The sequence below is a fragment of the Bombus flavifrons genome, chromosome 14, assembly GCF_040668555.2.
Source record: "Bombus flavifrons isolate JBK064 chromosome 14, iyBomFlav1_principal, whole genome shotgun sequence".
NCBI lineage: Eukaryota > Metazoa > Arthropoda > Insecta > Hymenoptera > Apidae > Bombus > Bombus flavifrons.
Window position 1 is genome coordinate 7,086,702 of NC_138455.1, and position 22,496 is coordinate 7,109,197.

At 33.8% G+C, this 22,496-nt stretch overlaps 4 protein-coding genes and 1 long non-coding RNA gene across 12 annotated transcripts in view; 2 read left to right on the plus strand and 3 right to left on the minus strand.

Annotated features, from left to right (window-relative positions):
* Positions 1-121: 121 nt before the first annotated feature.
* On the minus strand, positions 122-4,449 carry LOC138186679 (uncharacterized). Of its 3 annotated transcripts, none has more exons than XR_011174962.1 (6): positions 3,255-4,449; positions 2,053-2,301; positions 1,741-1,927; positions 1,085-1,556; positions 721-937; positions 122-478 (listed from the first exon to the last, which is right to left on the minus strand). It is a non-coding gene; the product is annotated as an uncharacterized LOC138186679 (long non-coding RNA). The 3 variants fall into 3 exon arrangements; XR_011174961.1 differs by having other exon boundaries at positions 1,085-1,672; XR_011174960.1 differs by having other exon boundaries at positions 1,085-1,927.
* A 418-nt stretch (positions 4,450-4,867) lies between these two features.
* Positions 4,868-9,211, plus strand: LOC138186661 (sodium-independent sulfate anion transporter). The gene is made up of 9 exons (XM_069126734.1): positions 4,868-5,612; positions 5,730-5,884; positions 6,311-6,608; positions 6,759-7,071; positions 7,149-7,310; positions 7,379-7,519; positions 7,706-7,851; positions 7,942-8,133; positions 8,417-9,211. Exons 1-9 carry the CDS (start codon positions 5,478-5,480, stop codon positions 8,678-8,680), a joined length of 1,806 nt encoding a protein of 601 aa, XP_068982835.1. The 5' UTR covers positions 4,868-5,477; the 3' UTR covers positions 8,681-9,211.
* On the minus strand, positions 7,790-15,072 carry LOC138186653 (putative uncharacterized protein DDB_G0286901). Of its 3 annotated transcripts, none has more exons than XM_069126722.1 (5): positions 14,790-15,072; positions 14,043-14,156; positions 13,263-13,703; positions 12,973-13,181; positions 7,790-12,895 (listed from the first exon to the last, which is right to left on the minus strand). In XM_069126722.1, the coding sequence occupies exons 2-5, from the start codon at positions 14,153-14,155 to the stop codon at positions 10,032-10,034; spliced, it is 3,627 nt and encodes a 1,208-aa protein (XP_068982823.1). In that variant the 5' UTR covers position 14,156; positions 14,790-15,072; the 3' UTR covers positions 7,790-10,031. The 3 variants fall into 3 exon arrangements, with proteins under 3 accessions (XP_068982823.1, XP_068982822.1, XP_068982824.1); XM_069126721.1 differs by having other exon boundaries at positions 14,043-14,160; positions 14,790-15,071; XM_069126723.1 differs by lacking the exon at positions 14,043-14,156 and having other exon boundaries at positions 14,790-15,061.
* A 168-nt stretch (positions 15,073-15,240) lies between these two features.
* LOC138186660 (sodium-independent sulfate anion transporter) lies at positions 15,241-19,166 on the plus strand. Of its 3 annotated transcripts, none has more exons than XM_069126731.1 (9): positions 15,241-15,589; positions 16,712-16,935; positions 17,017-17,212; positions 17,292-17,512; positions 17,580-18,144; positions 18,215-18,441; positions 18,522-18,695; positions 18,771-18,933; positions 19,015-19,166. In XM_069126731.1, exons 2-9 carry the CDS (start codon positions 16,726-16,728, stop codon positions 19,164-19,166), a joined length of 1,908 nt encoding a protein of 635 aa, XP_068982832.1. In that variant the 5' UTR covers positions 15,241-15,589; positions 16,712-16,725. The 3 variants fall into 3 exon arrangements, with proteins under 3 accessions (XP_068982832.1, XP_068982833.1, XP_068982834.1); XM_069126732.1 differs by lacking the exon at positions 15,241-15,589 and adding an exon at positions 15,648-16,632; XM_069126733.1 differs by lacking the exon at positions 15,241-15,589 and adding an exon at positions 15,648-16,561.
* mwh (multiple wing hairs) overlaps positions 17,878-22,496 on the minus strand; it is a 50,911-nt gene continuing 46,292 nt past the window's right edge. For both annotated transcript variants that reach the window (XM_069126724.1, XM_069126725.1), the window contains exon 6: positions 17,878-22,369. In XM_069126724.1, the coding sequence (XP_068982825.1) occupies positions 19,988-22,369 (2,382 nt within the window). In that variant the 3' untranslated portion in view covers positions 17,878-19,987. The remainder of the gene's footprint in view (positions 22,370-22,496) is intronic.

Here is a 22,496-nt window from a genome sequence, read left to right on the forward strand (position 1 = left end):
AATAGCTAACAGTTAAAGAATGTAAAATGTAAAATAGAGAAATATATCTTGCAAAGAATTATCCTTACAATGAATTTGTCAATGTGTTAAATATCCAATGAAATACTAAGATCTTGATTAAATGCTACTAACTATTAATTATAAATAAGACTCAAATGCATCCTTCCTAGCTATTTTACTACATTTTATTACATATTAATTTTACTATGAAATTATGCATAATATACAGGCGATAATATCTTACAATTGTAATATGAATATGTCTAATAATATAATTGTTTATCGTAACACTTCTGCACTTAACTACTAAATTTTACACTTCAAAAAGACAATGATAACTTTTAAAATCTTTCTGCATAATATTTTACTCAAAATACGATATCGCGCGCTTGTTACGTATCCAGGCTCAGGAACGTGTTATATTCTATCAGTACCCGGATATCATTCGAATTTTCTTGAAATTTATTTCGATATCCACCTATTTACATAAAAATACCATAAAACACTACAAATTGTATATTAACATATTGCAGACCAGTCGTTTTGCTACTAAATATACCCAAAGTATAGTTAAATCGATTCTGTCTAATTGACAACGACGAAAATACTAGAATTTTCGTGATCAACTTCCACCATTAGAATAAACACGAGGATTCGTGGTCCGTCCGCAATATGTTAATAACTTTGAATTTAGAACAATTCAGATTAGAAGATTCTTACCATTCTGAAGCACTGACATGTCGATGTACGTTAAATTTTCATATTCTTCACGAATTCTCTGCAGTTGCTATTCATGCTGCCACTTTTCAACATGACAGCGCGCGAGATGTTGTGATTTAAAATTGTAATTCCTATTTCTGCCACCAGGCCGCAAATAACTCAGGTACGTATTATGTTTTATAAATACCCCGATACTGCATTTTCTCGACACTTATCTCTATACAAAATTTTATAATTCATCAAAAATTTCATTAAATAAATAATATATCATTAATAAGATAATTAATTGAGATAATAATTGCATTTAACTTTATCATTATTATCTTATTATTATCATTGTTATTAACTTTATCATTATATTAACATTATCATCGAGAGATTTCAGTGCAGGATTGATTTTAAATTCAATAATATTACTGTTACACACAGATATCCTGCACGTTTTATTAGATACAAAATTTTAGATTACTAGTCAGAATTTCTTCTTATGCTCATCCCATGTTCAGGATATCTTTGTTTTTATATCTTCTAGTTATTTATAGTTTTACACGTTAATATCTTTATATGTTTATAAGCCTAAGAAGCCTTCCTACCGTCAATAAGCTTATAGTCCAAAATAATTCATACAAAAATTCCATTGTAGATTTTCCACCTTCCTTCCAAAGGAATATTTGAGGATTATAGTAATTGTACTTTGTTAGCAAAATTCACATCGCTCATCTAGAATTAATTTAGCAAGTTGGGAAGTGTCCTTAAATATTTCAATTAGAAGCGGTGCTATGTACAGCGAAGGCTGAGTCACTTTTAACTCGTACATATATTTCAGATTTATTATTCTGTAAGTTACATTTATGTATTATTATTCTATCAAAGTGACGGATTTTATCTTTTAAGTAATGTTAATTTTAAATATGGGGGACGAAAGTCTTTCCATTGAATTTTTACTTCATCGCTATAAAATATAGTAATAAATATAATATAAATAATACATAAAGTATAGTGAGAGACAAGAATGCTAACTTTTATTCATTTTCTGTTCTTGAACTTCTTGAGGAAAATGCGCCTTATACGCTGCATCACGTCTTTCATCGATGCCTTTATTTTGTTTGTGATCTGTTAGATGTATTGTTACTTTCTATTAATATATTCCCGATCGAAAAGAACGCATTGTCCTCATTTCTCAAAAAATATTTTGTTCCTTTCTCTTCTAAAAAAGAGACAAACAATCGGAAAAGATGTTAGAATTATGATTCGTATAAAACAAAAGAACAAAACGAAATAGACGAAGAAGAAATATTATACTTTGAAAATTAAAATGTAAATTTGACTTACAGGTACGAAGGATTTCTCTAATCTTAGACAACCCTAGATCACTCTCTTTTTTGTCAGCCAGTATTTTGCAATCAGGAGCCTCGATTATTTCCAGGAATATCCCTGATTAAAGAGTGGAAAACGCCATGAAAACATGATATTTCAATTTGTACTAATCCATCCATTCAAATGATCAAATATGTTACAAATTCTCTACTTTTACAATTTTTGTATCTTTACCAAGATCTTCGTGGACTTTCGACGAACAGGCTATGAAAATAAAATTAATTACATTAGTAATTTGAACAATTACTTTGATTTACATGTTTAAGCTATGACGGAGCACAGATAATTTTAGAACGTGCGAGTTTTCCTGCAAATAAAGGAAAATATAAACATAGTCTGAAGCAATGGGCAAGCAAGTAGACTGATATGAAAATTAGCGAGACAGAGAAATAAAAACTGTGGAATTTCCAAAAATATAATGAAACAATAATATGACGTATAATGTGATTATTTGACATCTTGGAAACAGCGTTAACTCGAGTGATAAAATATTTTCTACACTTTTATCATGATTCTTGCGAACTTTTACTAAAGAGGTTGTAAAAATAAAATTATAATAATTACGGCTCTAATTTAAAAGCGAAATCATACTAATCAAATTCAATAATTCACAAAAATATTTTACCCAATTTTAAATATGATCTCAATTCATACTGTTCGCAAATATCTTGGGTAATTTTAAATTCAAATTTCAGTCATTAGCAGCTGTGTACGTATTTTATGATATTTTTTAAGATATCCAAATATTATATAAATAAATAATTAATAATATAATGTAAATAAATAATTATATAAATAAATAAATTCAGATTGTTGTCTTTGGAATGAACACATTTTATATATGTTTCAACTATTTCTTATTCAATAATAAAACAGAATTGGAAGTTTCATCGTAATAAATATGATCGATATGCGTCCAGTTGTCGAATACAATACTAAGAACATAATCCATAATTTTTCCTGTCTTTTTCCTTTCCAATTGTTCAATGACAATTGATTTATTGCCTACAGCTAAAAGTAGTCTTGTTCAAGCTGTCTCAACACGAGTATGCGTGTTTCAAACATATTCTAATGTGAGACTGCAATTTCGTAATATTCACAAGTGTAGACAAAATTATTTCCTTCATCATGACGTAAATATTAGTTGTTGTAATTACCATGTATAAATTCTTTTGCTATTTCGAGATACTCGTTTACAAGCATCAGAAATAACATACATTCGATTCATTCCACCGGTACAAATTATTTTTCTCTTCTTATTTATTTAAACTTCCAGCTAACACTTGTTCTTGAACATTTTTTATTTATTTATATATATAAACTTTATACTAACATTAGTCCATGAATATATTTTATTTATTCATTTATTTATTTAAGCTTCATACTGCTTCATGAACATTTTTAAACACCTTTTTCGATAAAATTATCGTTCAATCGTTGTTTCAATTTTTAAGAATAATATAATCGATCAACATTATATATATTAAAATTGTTTGTTGCGTTACGTTTTGACTTTGGTACTATAGAAATAAATCTAAAAGTTAAAAAGTTTTGTGCTATGTTTTCCCATAAAACATTGATAATTTCTGCTTTACTTTCGTGAATTCATCGTTATTCTCGCCGCGTTAACATGCAAAACACAACGTCGTTCAAGACCACGCAACGTCCTTGTAATTACAGGCATGCATACGATGTGTCGCGCTCGATGATAAGAATTTCAACCATTCTCTCGGGACAAGAAACTCGCCGGTAAAAAAGACTCCAGTGAAAAAACAAGAAGAAAAGGGTCGTGCAAAAGTGTAGCGGAACGTATCTGTTGTCGATTGACAATGTCCACTGACACATTCCGCGATAATGCGCGGAAGGAATTCCGTGCTGGAACAATCGGATGTTCACGATGGCTCGACGATAGTTTCTTGTAACAGTTTCATGTTTATTTCCGATTGACGTAACGATGTTTCTTACCGAAGGATAAGCTACCGTCGTATTACGCTGCAATAATTGGAGTGCCTTGATCACTATCGTTTGCGACGAATCGTGGTTCTCGTACATCTTTTTTTGTATTTTATTATCGCGTGAGACCAGGTGTAAACTAGAAATGCTATTTCGTTGCGATCCTATACATTAAAAATACAACAAAAATATAATATATTATAAATCTTAATATATAAGTAGATAAGTAAATTATAAATATATACAAATAAAGTATAAAATTATAGGCAATACAAACAAGTGTAGAACTTAGTAACTGTTAGAAATATAATATTCGATGGAGACTAGCGATGCTGCATCGTTGCAATTTTACATCTTACAGCTACTTGCAACAAAATACTATTGATGGCCCATATGAAAAGATCTCCATATAATACTTACATAATATCTCTTGATAAAATCAAATAAATCTGCAAATATGTTAAATTACCAGATGTAAATGATCGCATATGAATATAAGTATGAATTATATAAAATACAGGATGTGTGCAAAAAGGGCTAGTTCAAAAAATAAAGAGAAGAGCAGATGGTCATCCGAATGGAGAACAACCAACGGGAAGCTCAAAAGAATGCTGAAAATCCGGATATAGGGCGATGGAAAAAACGCCCAACATTTGTTAGGTAAATTAGCGACAATCTGCGTTTGCCAAACCCAGTGACCATTTAGAGAAGGATCGACGCATGCGTTCGAATTCTGACGGACGTATCAGCAGTTCCAGACCACAATGGTGGGAGAATCAGGCACGTGTGAAACAGCTGTAGATTCAATCAGTGTATAGAACAGGTACAAGACGACACATCAATCGGTAGGTTCCTTCTGTCCAAGAAACGTTCCATCCATCGACATCCATTTTCTTTTTTTTTTTTTTTTCGCATTTTATGGCGAACCTCTTATGCGTTGTCAGTGACAGAGAAAAGTGAAACTGAAATGAAAGATCATGGTGAACAGCGCAGTAAAATACTAAGGTGGCACATTCGTGGTAACTGTTAGATGAAGAAATTGGTGAATCACGTGCTTAAGCATTCTCACGTGAGCACCGGTCAGGTGATTGTAAATCGTGTCCTCGCACGTCAAACCGTTTGCTATACTTACTAATTGTCACTCGAAGATCCGTTAATTGCCGGCTCATTTCATCGACGTTGAATGGAAAGGGGGTACGCGTTCAATTAATGAGACGATGCAGCTCGCATAGCAAGAAGACACGCCGATGGAGTACGACAGAGAGTCGGTTCAAGCTCAAAATCAAAGTTCTTCCTTCGTCGTGGTCTGCCATTCAAATCGAGTCACCGGAGTGCATCGTGTTTTCAGGATTCCAAGTTAAAATGTGCTGAAATTGTTTGGTTCAGATCAAAGAAAGACTGACTGAGGTGAAGAAAATTTTAGTGACATGACTGGATTCAGTTTCGAAAAGTTATTGAAGAACAGAGTTCCTGTTCTGAATTGGCTACCCCTGTACAGAACAAAGGATGCATTGGGTGATCTGGTTGCGGGTTTCACGGTGGGCCTGACCCTGATACCACAGGTATTTTCCAAAGATCATGATCTTATCGTCGTGAATTAAAGTCTTATCAAAGTTTCGCGATGTCTATTTCATGATCCCATAACCGATCCAATTCGAGCAAGCTTGATATAATTTCAGGCGATCGCGTACGCTGGATTGGCAGGTTTGACGCCGCAATATGGTCTTTACAGCGCGTTTGCTGGCAGTTTCGTTTACATAATTTTTGGTACCTGCCGAGAAGTTAATATTGGCCCAACTGCGTTGATCTCTTTGCTAACATACACGTACGCGAGGTAAGCTGTCCACGTTCTCGCGGAAACATTATTCCTTTAGACTTAATTTAAGATTCAAGCCTATGAATGAACCATCTCAATTGACTAACACAATGGTTGAATTTGCGTATATCATAGCAGACAATTGGAGCCATCATATAATATAATAGCAACTGAAAAGATGCTGTTATCCTTTGAAATGCAGTTATCTTACTTCGACTTCCTTTCAGCCTTAGTCTTGAGATCCACCTACTTTAATAATGTTGTACCTTCTTTTATCATACGAATCACGTTTAAAAATACTTGGAACTTTTGACGAATAGCCTTTCATTTGGATCTTGCCCTTTGATCCCGGAAACGCGAGGCCCCAAATTATTTCTGTAGCTTTGGCAATCACGGTTCGTTTGTGTTCGAACGTTTAATATTTCTGCTCTTATGGTATTCCAGAGGTATTCCCGAGTACGCTATCCTCCTGTGTTTCTTGTCAGGAAGCGTTACGATAGTTCTCGGAATCCTTCGACTGGGATTTCTGGTGGAGTTTGTTTCCATGCCTGTCGTATCGGGATTCACGTCAGCCGCCAGTCTAATTATCGCCTGCAGTCAAATCAAGAGTTTACTAGGCTTGAAGATACACGGGGAAAGTTTCATAGAGATTTGGCGGGAATTGGTTAACAACATCCACCGGACCAGAATCCCTGACCTGATCTTGTCTTGCTGCTGCATTCTAATTCTATTAACCTTGAAGGTAATTCACCATGGACTCTATCGCTAGCAAAACGAGTTCGTGTGCGCTGTGAATACGTAAAAAAGGAAAAAAGAAGACAGAAAATCAACGAGAAAAACGAGCCAGTCATACATACTCATACAACTCCTTTTTATTTCCTTCTCGTTCCAGATACTCAAAGATGCCAAGGTCTCGAATAAAATTTTAAGCAAACTGATCTGGTTCCTTGGAACTGGTAGAAATGCCCTGGTCGTAATTCTATGCGCTGTGGCATCGTACGTCTTTGAAAGTCGCGGTGGAGCACCTTTCATTCTTACAGGTCACGTCGAGGCCGGACTACCCTCCGTTACTCCACCACCTTTCTCGATGAACGTTGGAAATCAAACCGTAACTTTCCTCGATATGTGCAAAAATTTAGGTACCGGTATCATAATCGTTCCTTTGATCTCGATTATTGGGAATGTTGCCATCGCGAAGGCGTTTTGTAAGTTTCCAAGCGATATTTCATTTTCCGATAGCTCTCGACGCTCTTCGAAACGCTAATTATATTTTTAACAAAAGCACGAGGAAAGTCGCTCGATGCTACTCAGGAGATGTTAACTTTGGGTCTGTGCAACGTTGTTGGATCATTTTTCCATTCCATGCCGGTCACTGGTTCGTTTTCCAGAAGCGCCGTGAACGATGCTTCCGGCGTAAGGACGCCCTTGGGCGGTATCTACACAGGTAACCATGAAACGTTCGCGATTATAAACGTTCACGAATATGTGATGCAAATTAGGTATCCATTATAGGTATTCTAGTCATTCTTGCTCTGAGCTTATTCACACCGTACTTCTATTACATTCCAAGAGCGACCTTAAGTTCCGTGATAGTTTGTGCGGTGATATTCATGGTCGAGGTGAAAATGATACGACCTATTTGGAAATGCAGCAGTGAGTAAAAAAAATCAGTCAAACTTAATATAAAATAATAATAATAAATGAAATTAGTAGAATTGTAACTTACAATGGAATAAAAGCTTACAGAGCTATATCAAAGTCATTCGGAGAATGTTGATAAATGTATGAATGTTGTCATAAGCCATTTCAAAATATACTAATTCGGAAATGTGATTCCAGAACGAGATCTGATCCCGACTTTCACAACATTCTTCGCATGTTTATTTGCCGGTGTTGAATTGGGAATTTTAATAGGAGTGGCAATTGATCTGGCAATATTAATTTATTTCAACGCCAGGCCGACAATATATATCGAATACAGAAATGTAAGTACATAACAATGATAGACAAAGACTTGATAAAGAGATCGCTATTGTTTTAAAAATATCTCCATTTTATTTTTTTTCTCACCGCAGACTCCTACGTTAAATTACATCCTCGTGCGTCCCAGCGCCGGGTTGCTGTTCCCAGCGGTGGATTACCTGAGGATATATCTGTTAGAGAACTTAGCTAATGATCATCATAAATTACTGAAAAACTTCAAGAACACGAAAATCGTCGTACTAGACTGCAAGCACATCGATAAAATTGATTTCACTGCGGCGCATGTACGTGCAATTATCTGAAATAGCAGATTACGAATTTGGCCTGGATTTTACTTCTTCGAGCCTCCTTCTCCCGTTTCTTTCACATCCTTGTTACAAAAAGATATTTTTTTCTTTTTTCTTAATCGCGTTTACAGAGAAAATAGCAGAGATTTTTATATTACGATGATAATGGAGAAAAGATATAACTCGATTGCTCAACAATCGCTCAAAGATGTAAGATCTAGGACAGATTTGAACACAATTCGTTAATTTGTTCAAATTCCTCGATTTGTAACATTTACAGGGATTAAATATGGTAGTGAGAGACTTTAAGGAACAGAATCACTTCTTGATAATGCTACGACCGTCCAAGGAAATCGTACGAAGCATCCAATCGCTTTCCAAAGAAACGATCGATGTGGTCAATACCGACGCCGAGCTCGTAGCTATTTTGAAAGAATTGAGCACGACCAAAGTAGCTAAAGAAATTGGTGCAGAGGTAATAGATATGTCGAATGGGATAACTATCAGTGCCACGAGAAGTGAACTAACGAGTACGAAGCTTTGAAACGAACTCTAAATTTAAGGCATGAAAATTAAATAGAGATACTGATAATTGAATCTTCAACAAAATATTTGGAATTTCTACAGGCTCCTCTTTTTTTGTTCCTTTTTTGTTTTTTTAATATATATATATATAATATAATATTGAAATTGAATTGTAAGACTATCAACGATATCGTATAAAATCGTAATGAACATTAACGCATGTTTATGATGTATATATGAACCGTATGATAATTCACAAGTTTTTTTTAACTTTTTATAAAGATATACGAATCGACCAGCAATGATATAATTCATCAGAAATTACTTTATTTTATCTATTTCAAAGAGATTCTATTGACACGTGCATTTCATAATACAGATGAAAGAATAATACTGTGGTTATAAATGCATATCAGAATATGTCAAGGGATTATAATATATTTATATATATATATATAACATCTACCAAATATGGCAAGTTCACGTTTTATTTTGTAAAAACTTGTAAGTCCTCGAAAAATAAACTATATGATATTTCTTAACAATATAAGCAATATTTAAACAAAAATATATATATATTATAAAACTCTTTGCCTCCAAATAACACAGAAAGAAACAATGAAGTAAACAAAATTATTTGCCGATATTAGGTCGTAAAAACGAAATTATTTAACACTGTAATCAATTAGAGCATAAATTATCATCGTAACGATATCACATGTACCTACTAAGGAATCGAATTCAAGAAGAAAAGGAAAGAACGGAAATATTTGTAATGCGAACTAAACCCTAAATCGTCATAATACTTTCGATAGTAGGAACTTAAAAAATGTTTTGCAAATTTGCATCTAATTACACATCGTGTATCGCGCCAATTACACGACGTAAAACGTCTCGTAACAAGCGCTTGATTATTGTTTTAAAAGTACATAGAATCCAAGTAACGAGTAACATCAATGTCTAATAATCATGGTGGATATAAATATCTGAAGGAAATCTAGAAAATAGATTTGCTACTTTCACACTGTTACGTTAGGAAACAAGATGAACTATCGCGTAATATTTCCAACAAATGGCAGTATCATATAAACTTCTTTTTAAAGCTTCTCAACTTTGAAAACTATCTTCTAATAGTGCGTGACATCTAATACGATGTATGTGATATTATATCTAGATTAATTAAAAAACTGACTTGTACGATATACATACATGTACATACATATACATATATAAAGATAACGATGATACAAACAGATGAAAAATCGTAAGGTAAATGTGCAATCGCCTTTTTTGTACCGCATAACTGTAATTATCTATCGAAAACAAGAAATAAGTGTATATGCATGGTACTGTTCACTGTTTTTCTAGGCTTACTGATCCATTGTTTTGCGCATGTTACGTCCCGTGTTTAGCCTGGTTGAAAGCTCTTTTGAAGATGCATGATAAGTCGTATTCTTTTGAAAATGAGGGATGTAATGCTGCGCGTTAACAGCGTGCATGTTGTAAGTTGCGGATTTTATATCCGACTGTATGGATGAATTTTGCATAGTGTCAGTCTTCCGCGAATAATTAATTCCGTAATACATACATTCTTTTGGTGATACCATAGGTGGTATACATTCGGAATTATTTTTCGATACGTCATCTTTCCTGTTGTTAGAGTCCTGATTAGTGTGGTACGTAGAGCAGCTCTCTGGAATTCTTTGATAACTGGTAGAATTAAAAGCGCGTGGCTCGTATTTCTGATTCACCTGCATGTGCATATTCGACGGACCATTCTTCGCAATAGGATCCATTGTAACTGCGTATGAGAACGGTACCATCAGCTGACTATCTTGAGAACAATTTTGATACTCATTTGGCACAGGTGCTCGATATTGACTAGCTCTCATGTGAACATCCACAGTATTAGCCTTCATTCTGACACTGTTCGTTTTACAACCTTGCATATAATTGTCAAGTTTTACAGGGACAGAAAAGCTCGGAGCATTTTCCAGAGGTTGCATCGGCTGGAAATGTTTATATAAGTTGCTCTGCACGGACGTCGATACAGGACAATTCATAGAATCCGTCAAATTGTTCGGTGGTAATGCTTGATTTGGAAATGTGGTGCAATTGCTGTATGGTGGATTTTGGAATAATCGTGCTGGATACTGTATCATTGGATTCCAGCTTTGCATACACATTGGTGGAACGTAAAATAACGGATGTTGCAAGTAACTCGTTTGTTGGATGTTGTTGAAATCCGCGTTGCACATGTGTCTGGAATTCTGAATTGGGATGTTCAAAGAATGGGCGGGATTTATCACATTTCCAAAAAGAAACATATCTGGAAGAGGCAAATTCCACTGATTATGCTGTGTAGTTATAGGATGATTATGAAAACCTGATGGTGGTAGAACTGACGTTTGAGTATTATGCATTAGAATATTAGAAGGGTCGGTTTGCAACATGTTTTGGTTTTCTATACTGTAAGAAGAGGTACTTGGAATTAATATATTTTGAGGGATGATTGTACTGTCAGCTGTTTTCCTTGGTACAGTTTGTGCATTATTATACTGATTTAGATAGACAGCAGGCATATTCTGATAGGGCAACCCATTTCCCATAGCGATAGCTGGATTAGAATTATTCTGTGGCAATATGCTTTGTGGTGACATATGCGATGTTTGTTCTGGTTTTTGATGTACTAAATCCATAAGATGTAAATCTCGTTCGTTATTTTGACTGCTGGTGGTTGTATTATTATATTGAGCATTATTATTATCGAAATAACTCCTATTTTGTACATTTTGGTGGTTTTCAATTTGTTGAGCATTATTTGTATGTGGTGTATTTTGTAAATCAGAATAAAATGAATTTGCTGGAGGCTTGCTTTGATGCATAGAATTATCAGAATATGATGTTACAGAATGATGTGCCATATTAAATTCCTGAACGTTATCTAAAAATTTAACTGATTTCGTTTCTGAATTACTAGTACTTGTTTTATTATTGCTATTATTATTACTAGTATCTTCTTGTTCAGTCTTCACAAATTGTACTTCAGTTTCATTACAAGAAGCCTGTGAAATCTGTGATTCTTGTGGTGTATGACATGACGTATATATACTTGTGCAATCTTTGGTACTACTTGGAAAACAATTTAATGATTTTATAGACTGTACATTATTTATAGCAGGTGAATCTAATGCATCAGTCTTTATATTACTAGCACCGTTACTTGTCTTATGTGAGTATACAGTTATCTTTGAGCCTTCAGATTGAGAACGCATCTTTGTATCTGCTGAATTAATACGATTTACTCTATAATCTTTTGTTAAGTTATTATCTGTAATATTCCTTTTATGATCATCTGTTTTCATTTTCCCATTTACATCCTTGATAAGCGTCTGAAATATACCGGAAGATCGCCTATAAATATTAGAATCTTTCTTAAATTTCTGATTGTATGCTTGATCATCTTTAATATTTCTTTCATTGTTGTTCTTTGCATTAGTTAAATTTGAGTAACTTCGTTTGTTTGATACTGAATTTGTCTTTATTAAACTTCTTTCATTTATATTGCATTCTGTAATACTTGAATTCTTTGTACCTTTTCCAGAAACATTCTGATTGGATTGTATACTGCTAATTTGTTTATTTACTAAAGGTTGTTGAGTTTCGCACTTCTTTCTTGATACGTTCTCAGCTGAATTAGACACGTTAATACTGTTATTAAAGCCAGATGAATTATTAATATAACCATTTTCTTCTGGCTTAGTTGCATTTTTTGAATATCGTTGCTGTGACTTTATTAAAGATTTATTTCTATTATAGTGGACATTATACGATTGAGTACGCGTTACATGAATCTTATGACATTTTTTTATGTCATCTATTTCATTATTTTTTTTGTCTGATTCATTTTTACTTGATTTTAATTTTGTTGCAACAGATTTACTTTTCTCATCTAATCCCTCTATGGATCGGCTTTTATTACCACTATCATTAAATGTAGAAAAATGTTGTTTAAAAAACTGTTGCTCCTTCACTCGTGCTCCTTTACCCATGATTAAATTTTTATTGTAACTATTGACTTTGCTATATTTATCATTAAGCTTAGGATTTGTCCCTACAGCTACCTTTTTTGAATCCATAGAAGTTGAAGTTATATTATCATTACTTAAATTTAATAAGTCATCTTTAGATTTAGAAGTCTGTTTCGAAGGAGTCCAAGATTCTTTCAAAGAGCCTGCAAGCAGAAGACATTTTTTTACTGCAAATTCCTTACAATGATATTCTAGTCAGTTTAAGAAATTTCATTCCCACCTGATTGTTTTTTAATCTTTTGATCATTCAATCTTTTAGTATTAATTTTTTGAGTTGTCTTTTGTATACTTGTCTTTGTGTCCAATGGTGACTGACTTTTAGATTTTTCATTATTATTGTTGTTATCATGACACTGCTTTGAGTTTACTTGATTATCCACATCACTGTCTGACTTTGGTAAGTTAGATATATTATGCTGACTATTATCCCTGATTACATAAATAATACAGATACAACATAGAGAAATTCACAATAAAGAAAATAAGTTCTTGAATTAATCTGTTACATACCATTTGCTATCAGCTTCATTATGTAATTTGTCAGATTTATTATTTTCCTCTTCATTAAGTCTAAATTGCTCTAATTGAACTGTAACAATATCCTCTGTCAAAGACGTATTGATCACTTCCTGTTCATCCAGTCTTTGCATTACCAAAGATTGTGAATTTGGAAATAGTGTATTAGTTACATTAACATCTTTGTTCCAAACAGTCTCCATATCTTTTTGAGAAAAATCAACAATTTCTAAAGGTAATTGAGATGTATCTTTGCTTAGAGTATTATTGTTTTCATTAATATCTTTATTTAAAATAGAATCAATCTTATTTAATTCAGGACTGTTTGAAAGAGTGTTAGTTGAGACAACTTCAGCTTTTTCTTGTGTTCCTTCATTTACTTTACTTTTGAGTGTATTATTTACTGTTTCTTTTGCATCTGGAAGTGCCTTTATGCTATAATATAAAAAATGAATACAGAACATTAGGAAATACGGTTATGAATAATTTCCTAATATTTTATGTTTTCTTTGGATGTAAAAGATTCTACTATTGATTAATATCACTTGCTTACAAGGTTATAATTTTAATTGTATAACAAAGGACATCACAATAGCACTCAACGGTATAATTAAATGTAACATTAATAGAAAACATCCCACTTGTTTAAATATATTTTATTAAAGTTTTTACAATAAAAGGTATACTAATAACCATTAAAGTAATAATATAAAATGATATAGAAATAAAGAAAACCTAAATAAACCAAAATATATAAAATAGATATAAACGTACTGGCCTGATAACTGAGAATTACTTTTTAGCCACTGCATATTATGCATCTTGCCGATTAAGGCCATCTGCTCTGTATGAAATTTCTTTTCTAAATCTGTATCAGTGGAATCCATTCTACCTATTACAAATTTAGGTACAAAAACAAAATATAATTCTTGACAAAAAAATAATACATTATTTTATTCAGAATTCAGATTAAAGGAATACATGCTCATAAGATTGTAAATGATATATGAATAACAGGTACGATCTCAATATTGAATGTAGGTAGTCACAATCAATAATATTGTCAAACAAAATAATGGGAAGATGCAAAATATTAAAAATAAAATATATGTAGAGTAAATAGTTAAACACGTTATACCTCTAATAAATCGCCAATGGGCGATACCTTCCCGCATGTCCTACTGACACAAATTATATTCGCTAAATGACCTAAGATCAGTAGCAAATTTGAAGTAATAAACAACAAAAAAATAATCGTTCGATATAATATGTTACTTCACATAAAAATTCTGAAATTATCCTACGGACAACATACAAAAAACACGATAAAGATTACAATCACTTTGGTCAATGAATTTGTATCAAACGCATGTTATACATAATTAACGCGAACATCAAAAACAATTACAATAAATACAATTACGACGCAATTGAAATCGAATAGGTACGACATCAATCTAAATGTTAAACTTGGAAATAATGTGATGGTTACATCTACGATAATGATAATTATCCGGTTACCGTATAATTAATCTTCTGATGGCAACCAAAGCATTAAACCAGAAACTTTAGCAGCGTAAGTTTTTCTTCCACTTAATTTACAGAGATTAGGAGGAACAACCGACCACAGTAAAGGACGCCATAATACTGATGGACAGGAGGATGCGTAAATGCAAACGAAAGAAAAATTTTCAAAGTGAATAAGAAAAAAGTCTCGTTTATATAGCCCTTTCATTGTACATATTTTTTCGATACTACGACGTTCGATTATCTTAATAATAATTATCGTATATGTGAAAAATTTGTTATTTTAGAATCGTAATAAGCTTTCGAAATTCAAATAATGCCCCCCTCGAAGGACGTTTCGAAACACTGGAAATTTATTGGTTGTCACTCGATGAAACGACAAGCCTAACTTGTTCTCCCTAAATTACCGACTGCAGTAGAAATGCAGTCCCTCTATTGATAAATATGCGAACTGCACTTTCTCTCTGAACCATCCCCAACAATCGAAATGCCGATTCTCAGGATCAGTTTATATAAGATCGTGTTCGGCGCGTATACGATCTTGTCGTAGTCGTAGGGAAAGTAGTACATATGTATTTGCCATTTTTACGTAAATTTGTTATAAAGTTGTAAAAATTATGATATCGTGTTAACTCACAGCCTGTAATAGGTTATACTCAGTTTCATAGGCAATCAATATCTCTATCAAGAAAATGACACATACAAATATAATAATTAATAATAATTAACGGTGTGCCCTGTAACAGTTGCATTCAACAGAAGTATGTTATCTTATTCACTGTACTACATAATTGGTATGTATTTCCTTTTCATATAATGTTTGTAATCATATAATGTTTAAAGTTCATATTGATATAACAAACAGATATAAAAATTAAATTCGTATGACCGCGTTTATATACATTTTTAACGCGTGTCCGATTGTTGTCAATGAAAAGGGTCAAGTAGCTATGGCCCTTTAATTAAGTCGGTGGAGTTAAATGGTATAAGAAGAATGTTGTGAAATATTGTATCGGAATAGGAGAAGTGGTCAATGATACATAAAATTGCAAAAAAGCATCTATAGTTACTGTAACCTTAAAAATCGGTGAAATTAACATAATGCCATTTTGTAGATATGTTGTTATCGTTAATAAATATGTATCGCATGGATAATATTGTTGAATAATTATGATAATGGTGCGATTGCTAACAATGATATCGTTGTTTCACCATATTTTAAAATATTGACAAAAAAAGAGAAAATAATATCTTCTATTTTCAAAAAGTAGGGCATGTTATTTTTTTTGTTTTCTACATTTGATTTATCATTTATTTAATCATTATTTTTGTCGTTAAATTTTTACAAAACAAAATCTCTATATGGATACAGATAAATCTGTTTTTTCGGAGAATTTATATTATCGCATTTGGAATTGCTTTAACGTTGAAATTATCAATATACGTATATTCTTACTTTACATCGAATAAGAATTAGTACTGTTGGCGATTGGTGCAAAAAGTACGAAGGCTAGCCGAGATTTTTCCTTCGGTAACGTGAGATAAATTTTGCACTGTCTGGGTATATAAGCAACCAAAAGGCCTTCGGTTTCTTTCAGTTTCTCGTTAAATCGTGAAATGAAAATACATACCGATAATTTAAATACGTTCTAAATAGGTTTTTCTGTTGCCTTATGATATTACAATTCATGCTAACTCAACAATCATTTGAAAAACATTAGTGAGCGTAAGAAGCTGCGCTTCGGTGAAAATCTCAGTTTCCACCAGTAAGAATTTTGTAAATTTGAAGAGGATATTTGAAAAATAATTCGAATTAATTTACTTTTTGGACATTTAAGTAAAGATTACTATTATTATTAGAAAATTAATTATTCTGTTTAGTGTCTAGATTAACCGGCTTCCTATTTTTTATAAAGGTACATAATTTACAATGGCTCTCGATGCAATAGACAAAAAACAATGGCATTCAAAAGGCGGACAATTAAATAAATTTGTTAAAAAACGTATACCTATTACGGCATGGTTACCAAATTATAATTCCGAAAAATTTTTGAACGATGCTATCGCTGGCATTACCGTCGGGCTCACTGTTATGCCACAAGGTCTTGCTTATGCCACTTTAGCCGGCTTAGAACCTCAGGTAAATTTTACAATTAATTTATTTTTTTAATTTCGTTACTTTTAAAATAACAAAATATATGTGTGTGTGTGTGTTCTATAGTATGGTCTTTATTCTGCATTTATGGGAGCTATGGTATATATAGTATTTGGTTCATGCAAGGATATCACAATTGGACCCACTGCTCTTATGGCATTGATGACTCATGAATATGTCCAAGGTAGAAATGCGGATTTTGCAATATTGTTAGCTTTTTTGTGTGGTTGCTTACAAATACTGATGGCTTTCTTACGGCTAGGTAATTACATTATCTTATTCAATATTTATGCAGTATAATATTATTTGATATTTACTTTAAATTGCAAAATGTTTTCCAGGAGTACTTATAGATTTTATATCAATACCAGTCACAGTTGGTTTTACTTCTGCAACATCTGTTATAATTGTTGTTTCTCAGCTAAAGGGACTTTTGGGATTAAAAATCTCCTCTCAAGGGTTTTTAGATACTTTAACAAAAGTATTACAACACATTCATCAGATTAGTTGGTGGGATACTGGGATGAGTTTCTCTTGTATTACTATTCTGTTATTATTTAGGGTAAGTATTTATTAGTTACATTATTTAAATAATTATAGGAGAAAATTAAGGTGTCTTTATTGTTTAGAAAATGAAAGACATCAAGTTATGTTCAAATAACGAGAAACCAACTAAATATCAAAGGATACTGATAAAAATGATATGGTTATTATCAACAGCTAGAAATGCTGTCATTGTTATAATCTGTTCTACGATTGCTTACAAATTAAATTCTACTGAATATGGTTCTCCATTCATCCTTACTGGTCCTGTAAGATCTGGTCTTCCATCTTTTGGATTGCCTCCTTTTTCTACACAAGTAAAAAATGAGACTTTAAGTTTCACTGAAATGTGTTCAGAACTTGGTGCATCTATAGCATTAGTACCTATAATTGGTGTCCTTGGGAATGTAGCAATAGCAAAGGCTTTTGCAAATGGTGGTAAAGTAGATGCCACTCAAGAGCTAATTACTTTAGGAATTTGTAATGTTCTTGGATCTTGCGCAAGTGCAATGCCAGTTACTGGGTCCTTCAGTAGATCTGCAGTGAATCATGCTAGTGGTGTAAAAACACCAATGGGTGGTTTATACACTGGAATATTAATATTGCTAGCTCTCAGCCTACTTACTCCTTACTTCTACTTTATACCAAAGGGTAATGCCATTTTTCTTATTTTATTCATATTTTATGTATTAATATCTCTAAATTAATATTATTTGTCTAGCTTCCTTATCGGCAGTTATTATATGTGCAGTAATATATATGATTGAATATCAAGTTGTAAAGCTCATATGGAGAAGTAGCAAAAAAGATCTGATTCCAATGTTTGTTACCTTCTTATTCTGCTTAATTATTGGTGTCGAGTATGGAATCTTATTAGGTGTGGGGACAAATCTTATGTTCTTATTGTATCCTTCTGCACGTCCTACAATACATGTTGATAAGTGTAAAGTTAGTAACAAATGAAAAACCGTTTAGTAAAATTATATAATCATGTATTTCTAAATGTATATGAATTGTGTACATTTTAGACTAACTCTGGGGCCGACTATCTCTTAGTAACACCAGGGAATAGTCTTTATTTTCCAGCTGTAGACTTCATTAAAAAGTCAGTCGGCAATGCTGGTATAAAGCAAGGTTCTTGCCAAGTTCCAGTTGTAGTTGACTGCAGATATATCTTAGGAGCTGATTTTACTGCTGCAAAAGTAAGTAATTTAGTAATAGAATTTTATATAGTAAAGTAATAAACTGGTACCTATGGTAATAAGTTTTGATTACAGGGAATAGCAACATTGATAAATGAATTTAACAATCGAAAACAAGGTCTATATTTTTACAATCCACGATCGGATGTTATTGCTGTACTTAAAGGAGCCTGTGGAGAAGATTTCCAATATATTTCTACCCAGGATGAATTATCGTACTTATTATCGACGTACCAAGGTAATATAAATATATCCACCTTAATATAGATAAGATGATCGGACGAAAACTTATATTTTTTTAATTGTTTTCTATTTTTAGAAAAAACATCGCAACAACTGTTGGAAATAACACGAGATAAGTCGCACGAACCATTAATGTTAAGTAGTCCTGAAATCATTCACCGAAGTAGTCGTTCATGCCATGAGCTTAATGAAGTTACAACTACATTGTTACATGCTACAGCTAGTTAAACAGTAAAGAATATTTTCAACTTTTTAAACTTTGCTTTCAACTCTTTTCAAGAAGTGAAATTCAAATTGATGAAATAAGCATTTTACTTTTGCACTTCATTAGAGTAGTGGCATACACATCGCAGGACGTTGTTGGATAATTTTCAGTATTATTAAATTAAATTACAGAAAATGAAATGTTTGACGATTTCAGTATCAATTAAGATGTAAATATATGTGACTTGCTATACATAAATGAAGTATGTTATATTTCTGCCTTTTTTACACTTGTTATACCAATAAGAAATAAATAATATATTGTGTAAATATTTATGTGTTATAATTTGTACATTCCTATGTAAACGTTTATAAATTACAGTCTTTTTTTTAACGCAATTAATTAATTACAAAGATACATACTTATTTGAAAGAAAGAATATATTGCACACCGTCTACTAAAATCGTGTAATCGCTCCATCACCAAAATACTTATTTTCATATTGAAACGTACATGTTTACCAGATTTATCAACAGTATTAATTACAATATAAATTAGATTGTCAATTGGCCAATAATACGTAGCAACATTGGAGTAGCGTGTTGGCTGAATTGCGAATTAAGATAAATATTACAAACGACGATATTACGTTTTAATTTCGATGTCGTCATGTAACGAGTGTGAGAAAAGAAATACGAAACGTTTATGAAATATTAAGCAAAAATCGCTTAAAGCTTCTTGATAACTCTCTCAAATCTGTACAAGAATATATTCCAATCTATAATACAATATCTTCTGTGAGCATATGAGCAGAATCAGGAAATTTGAATACACTCAAATAGTTTTAATAAAGCCCTGAAACAATATCAGTGACTTTTCCACGATTTCCACCTGCAGAGGAAGTAGTGTTTCTTCTTCCAATTGGACTTTCTTTCATCTGTTGATTTCCCGAATATTTCCCAGCATTAAACCGATTTTTCCCTAATCCAAATGTGTCGTAAGTTCGTCCAGCGAAAATTCCGGAATCCATCGATTTATTCAAGAACCTGTTACCAATATTCTCATTCTGACAGAATGAATTATGTCTCACGCCATTCTTCATCAGTATCATTGGAGTACAGTCAAGATCTAATTCGTTTTTCCTGGAAGAATTAAGCTCGTTCCATTCTCGATTTCTCTGTTCCTCGTACAACTCGTCACTTCTTAATTGCTTATTGCTCACATGCCCAGAATAAAATTCATCGCTTTTAAGATGTTTACTCTTCGATTCTTCCTTCCAGCCTTTGGATGTCAGTTCGAAGCAACTTTTCGAGTCCTCTAATCTACTTGACTTCGATCTAACAAGTGCCCTTTCTTCTCGACACTTTTTCGTCTTGGATTGATATTTACTAGAACTCCATTGAGTTTTCTCCTCCATGATTACAATATCAATCATCGAGTCTAGACCTTCGTCGATCCTATCCAAAGATTTGGTTAGTAGATTGGGAGATTTTGGAGCCTCGATGGATCTGGGTCTCCGCGTTACCAGAGGTTCAAGGTTGAAGTCCGTGACATAGAACAATCCACTGTCACTTCCTCCTTGTGACGAGCACTGATCCTTTCTAGCGATATGAGATACGTGATGGAACGACTCTGACCTGCGCATCCTACTTCTCGAGTTTCCTTCTCCGAAAAACTGCTCCTGTTTGCTTAAATTCTCCGAGCTGCCGGGTCTTCCGTAACTCTGGAGACTTCGATGCTCGTCGAAAGAGTTCAGGCTCTCAAACTTTCTAATGTGATTCTCCACTCTACTTTTGCTGGATCTTTTCGATCGTGGGCTGGAAGCACTCGATTCGAGATAATCGTGACTCGCAGATCTACGAAGAAGTTTCCTCTTTTCCACCTCGCTTCTATATTTCGAGCTATGTCTGTGGGAAATTCCGTCTGTTTGTCTATTACTCGATTTCGTCTCGTTCGTCGTTTTGTTCTTCGTATTGCACGATGTCTCGTAGTTCCTGATCGTTTTTTTCTCTTTTATTTCGTTTTCACTGAAACACCGGAGATCGTCGAAGCTTTTCTTCATCTTACGATCACTGGTATTTTCTGTTTCTTTCCGGTTGCACTGCTTTTGGAAATGATCGACCTCGGTGTTTTTGATTTGTTCCTCGTACGCTTGATTCTTGCCATTATATTTCAGCCGAGAAGCACTGAGAAGGGAATCGCTACCATCACCCAGTGTTTCGTCTTCGATATCTTCATCGTGAGAATTGAACGCCTCTTCCTGGTCGATAAAGTCACAGTGCCTCACTGCCATGATGGCCGACAAACAAGGCGGTGATTTTCTAGGCGGTTGGGGATGTAGAATAGTCGGAACGATTGCTTCTTCCACGTCAGGTCCCTTTACAACGATCTTCACGCTTCCTTCCACGGAAGATTTCGAAACTCTGCGTGTTTCACCGTTCAATCTCCTGCCACCACTGGAATCTGTACTGTAATCCCGATCATTACCAAAGTAAGTCACCTGTTCACCTTTGATCACGCTTTGGGACACGTTAGAACCGGTGTTAGACTTCAAAATCTTCGTGTCCGTTTGATGATCTCTCTTCAATACTTTTTCGTAAACGTACGTTTCGGAATTATTTAACGAAACCTTCGAATTAGTTCTATGTAACTTCGTCTTGGAAGAATTCTCGTTATAAAAGTCCTGATCCCCATGATCTATCCGATTCTGTTCATGGTTCTTGTCACCGATCTCTTGCTCCGCGTCCTTCACGATAATCCTCAGTTCCTCGATCACGTCGTCTATCGTCGTTTCCTGATCGTTGTCCGGAGACGCGCTGACTTTCTGATGATTGGTTCGCGACTGGTGCTTCGTATTCTCTGGACTACTCGATCTCTCTGACGAGCTGATGCCTTCGTCCTCGGCGTTCGAGGACATTTTCGGCGACTGTTTCGTACCAAGCACTGTCATCTTCTCACGATCCTCCAGATTGTAATTGTTCAACTTCTCCAATTGCATTTGCTGAAGTTGCGTCTGCAGAGCCGAAACTTTTTTACTGAGAATCCTACAAGTTTCCTCGGCACGTACAACTCGTCGCTGTAGGGCGTCCACGTCCACGCAGTTGTGCGACCATTTCTGAACTTCCTTATGTAGAAGATCGTTCAAAGCGTCCTCCTCCCTGCCGTCCAATTCTTTCAGCCATTCTTGAAGGACCTGCGGCTCCAGTCCAGCTTCGCAGGCTTCAGCCTAATGACGAACAGACCAACCGGTTATTCGTCATGGAAATCGTGAAAATATCGTCAAAGATTCTTCAGTACAATTTCTAATTCCTAATCGTAGAAATTCCCTAAGAAACTATCAGTTTTCGATCGAC

Coding starts and splice junctions, on each gene's coding strand:
- LOC138186661 (XM_069126734.1), top strand. CDS start 5,478: ATGACTGGATTCAGTTTCGAAAAGTTATTGAAGAACAGAGTTCCTGTT. Junction 5,613..5,729: donor GCCTGACCCTGATACCACAG/GTATTTTCCAAA, acceptor ATATAATTTCAG/GCGATCGCGTACGCTGGATT. Junction 5,885..6,310: donor CTAACATACACGTACGCGAG/GTAAGCTGTCCA, acceptor ATGGTATTCCAG/AGGTATTCCCGAGTACGCTA.
- LOC138186653 (XM_069126722.1), bottom strand. CDS start 14,155: ATGGATTCCACTGATACAGATTTAGAAAAGAAATTTCATACAGAGCAG. Junction 13,704..14,042: donor AATTCTCAGTTATCAGGCCA/GTACGTTTATAT, acceptor TTTATATTATAG/CATAAAGGCACTTCCAGATG. Junction 13,182..13,262: donor AATGAAGCTGATAGCAAATG/GTATGTAACAGA, acceptor TTATGTAATCAG/GGATAATAGTCAGCATAATA.
- LOC138186660 (XM_069126731.1), top strand. CDS start 16,726: ATGGCTCTCGATGCAATAGACAAAAAACAATGGCATTCAAAAGGCGGA. Junction 16,936..17,016: donor TAGCCGGCTTAGAACCTCAG/GTAAATTTTACA, acceptor TGTGTTCTATAG/TATGGTCTTTATTCTGCATT. Junction 18,934..19,014: donor CTTATTATCGACGTACCAAG/GTAATATAAATA, acceptor TTCTATTTTTAG/AAAAAACATCGCAACAACTG.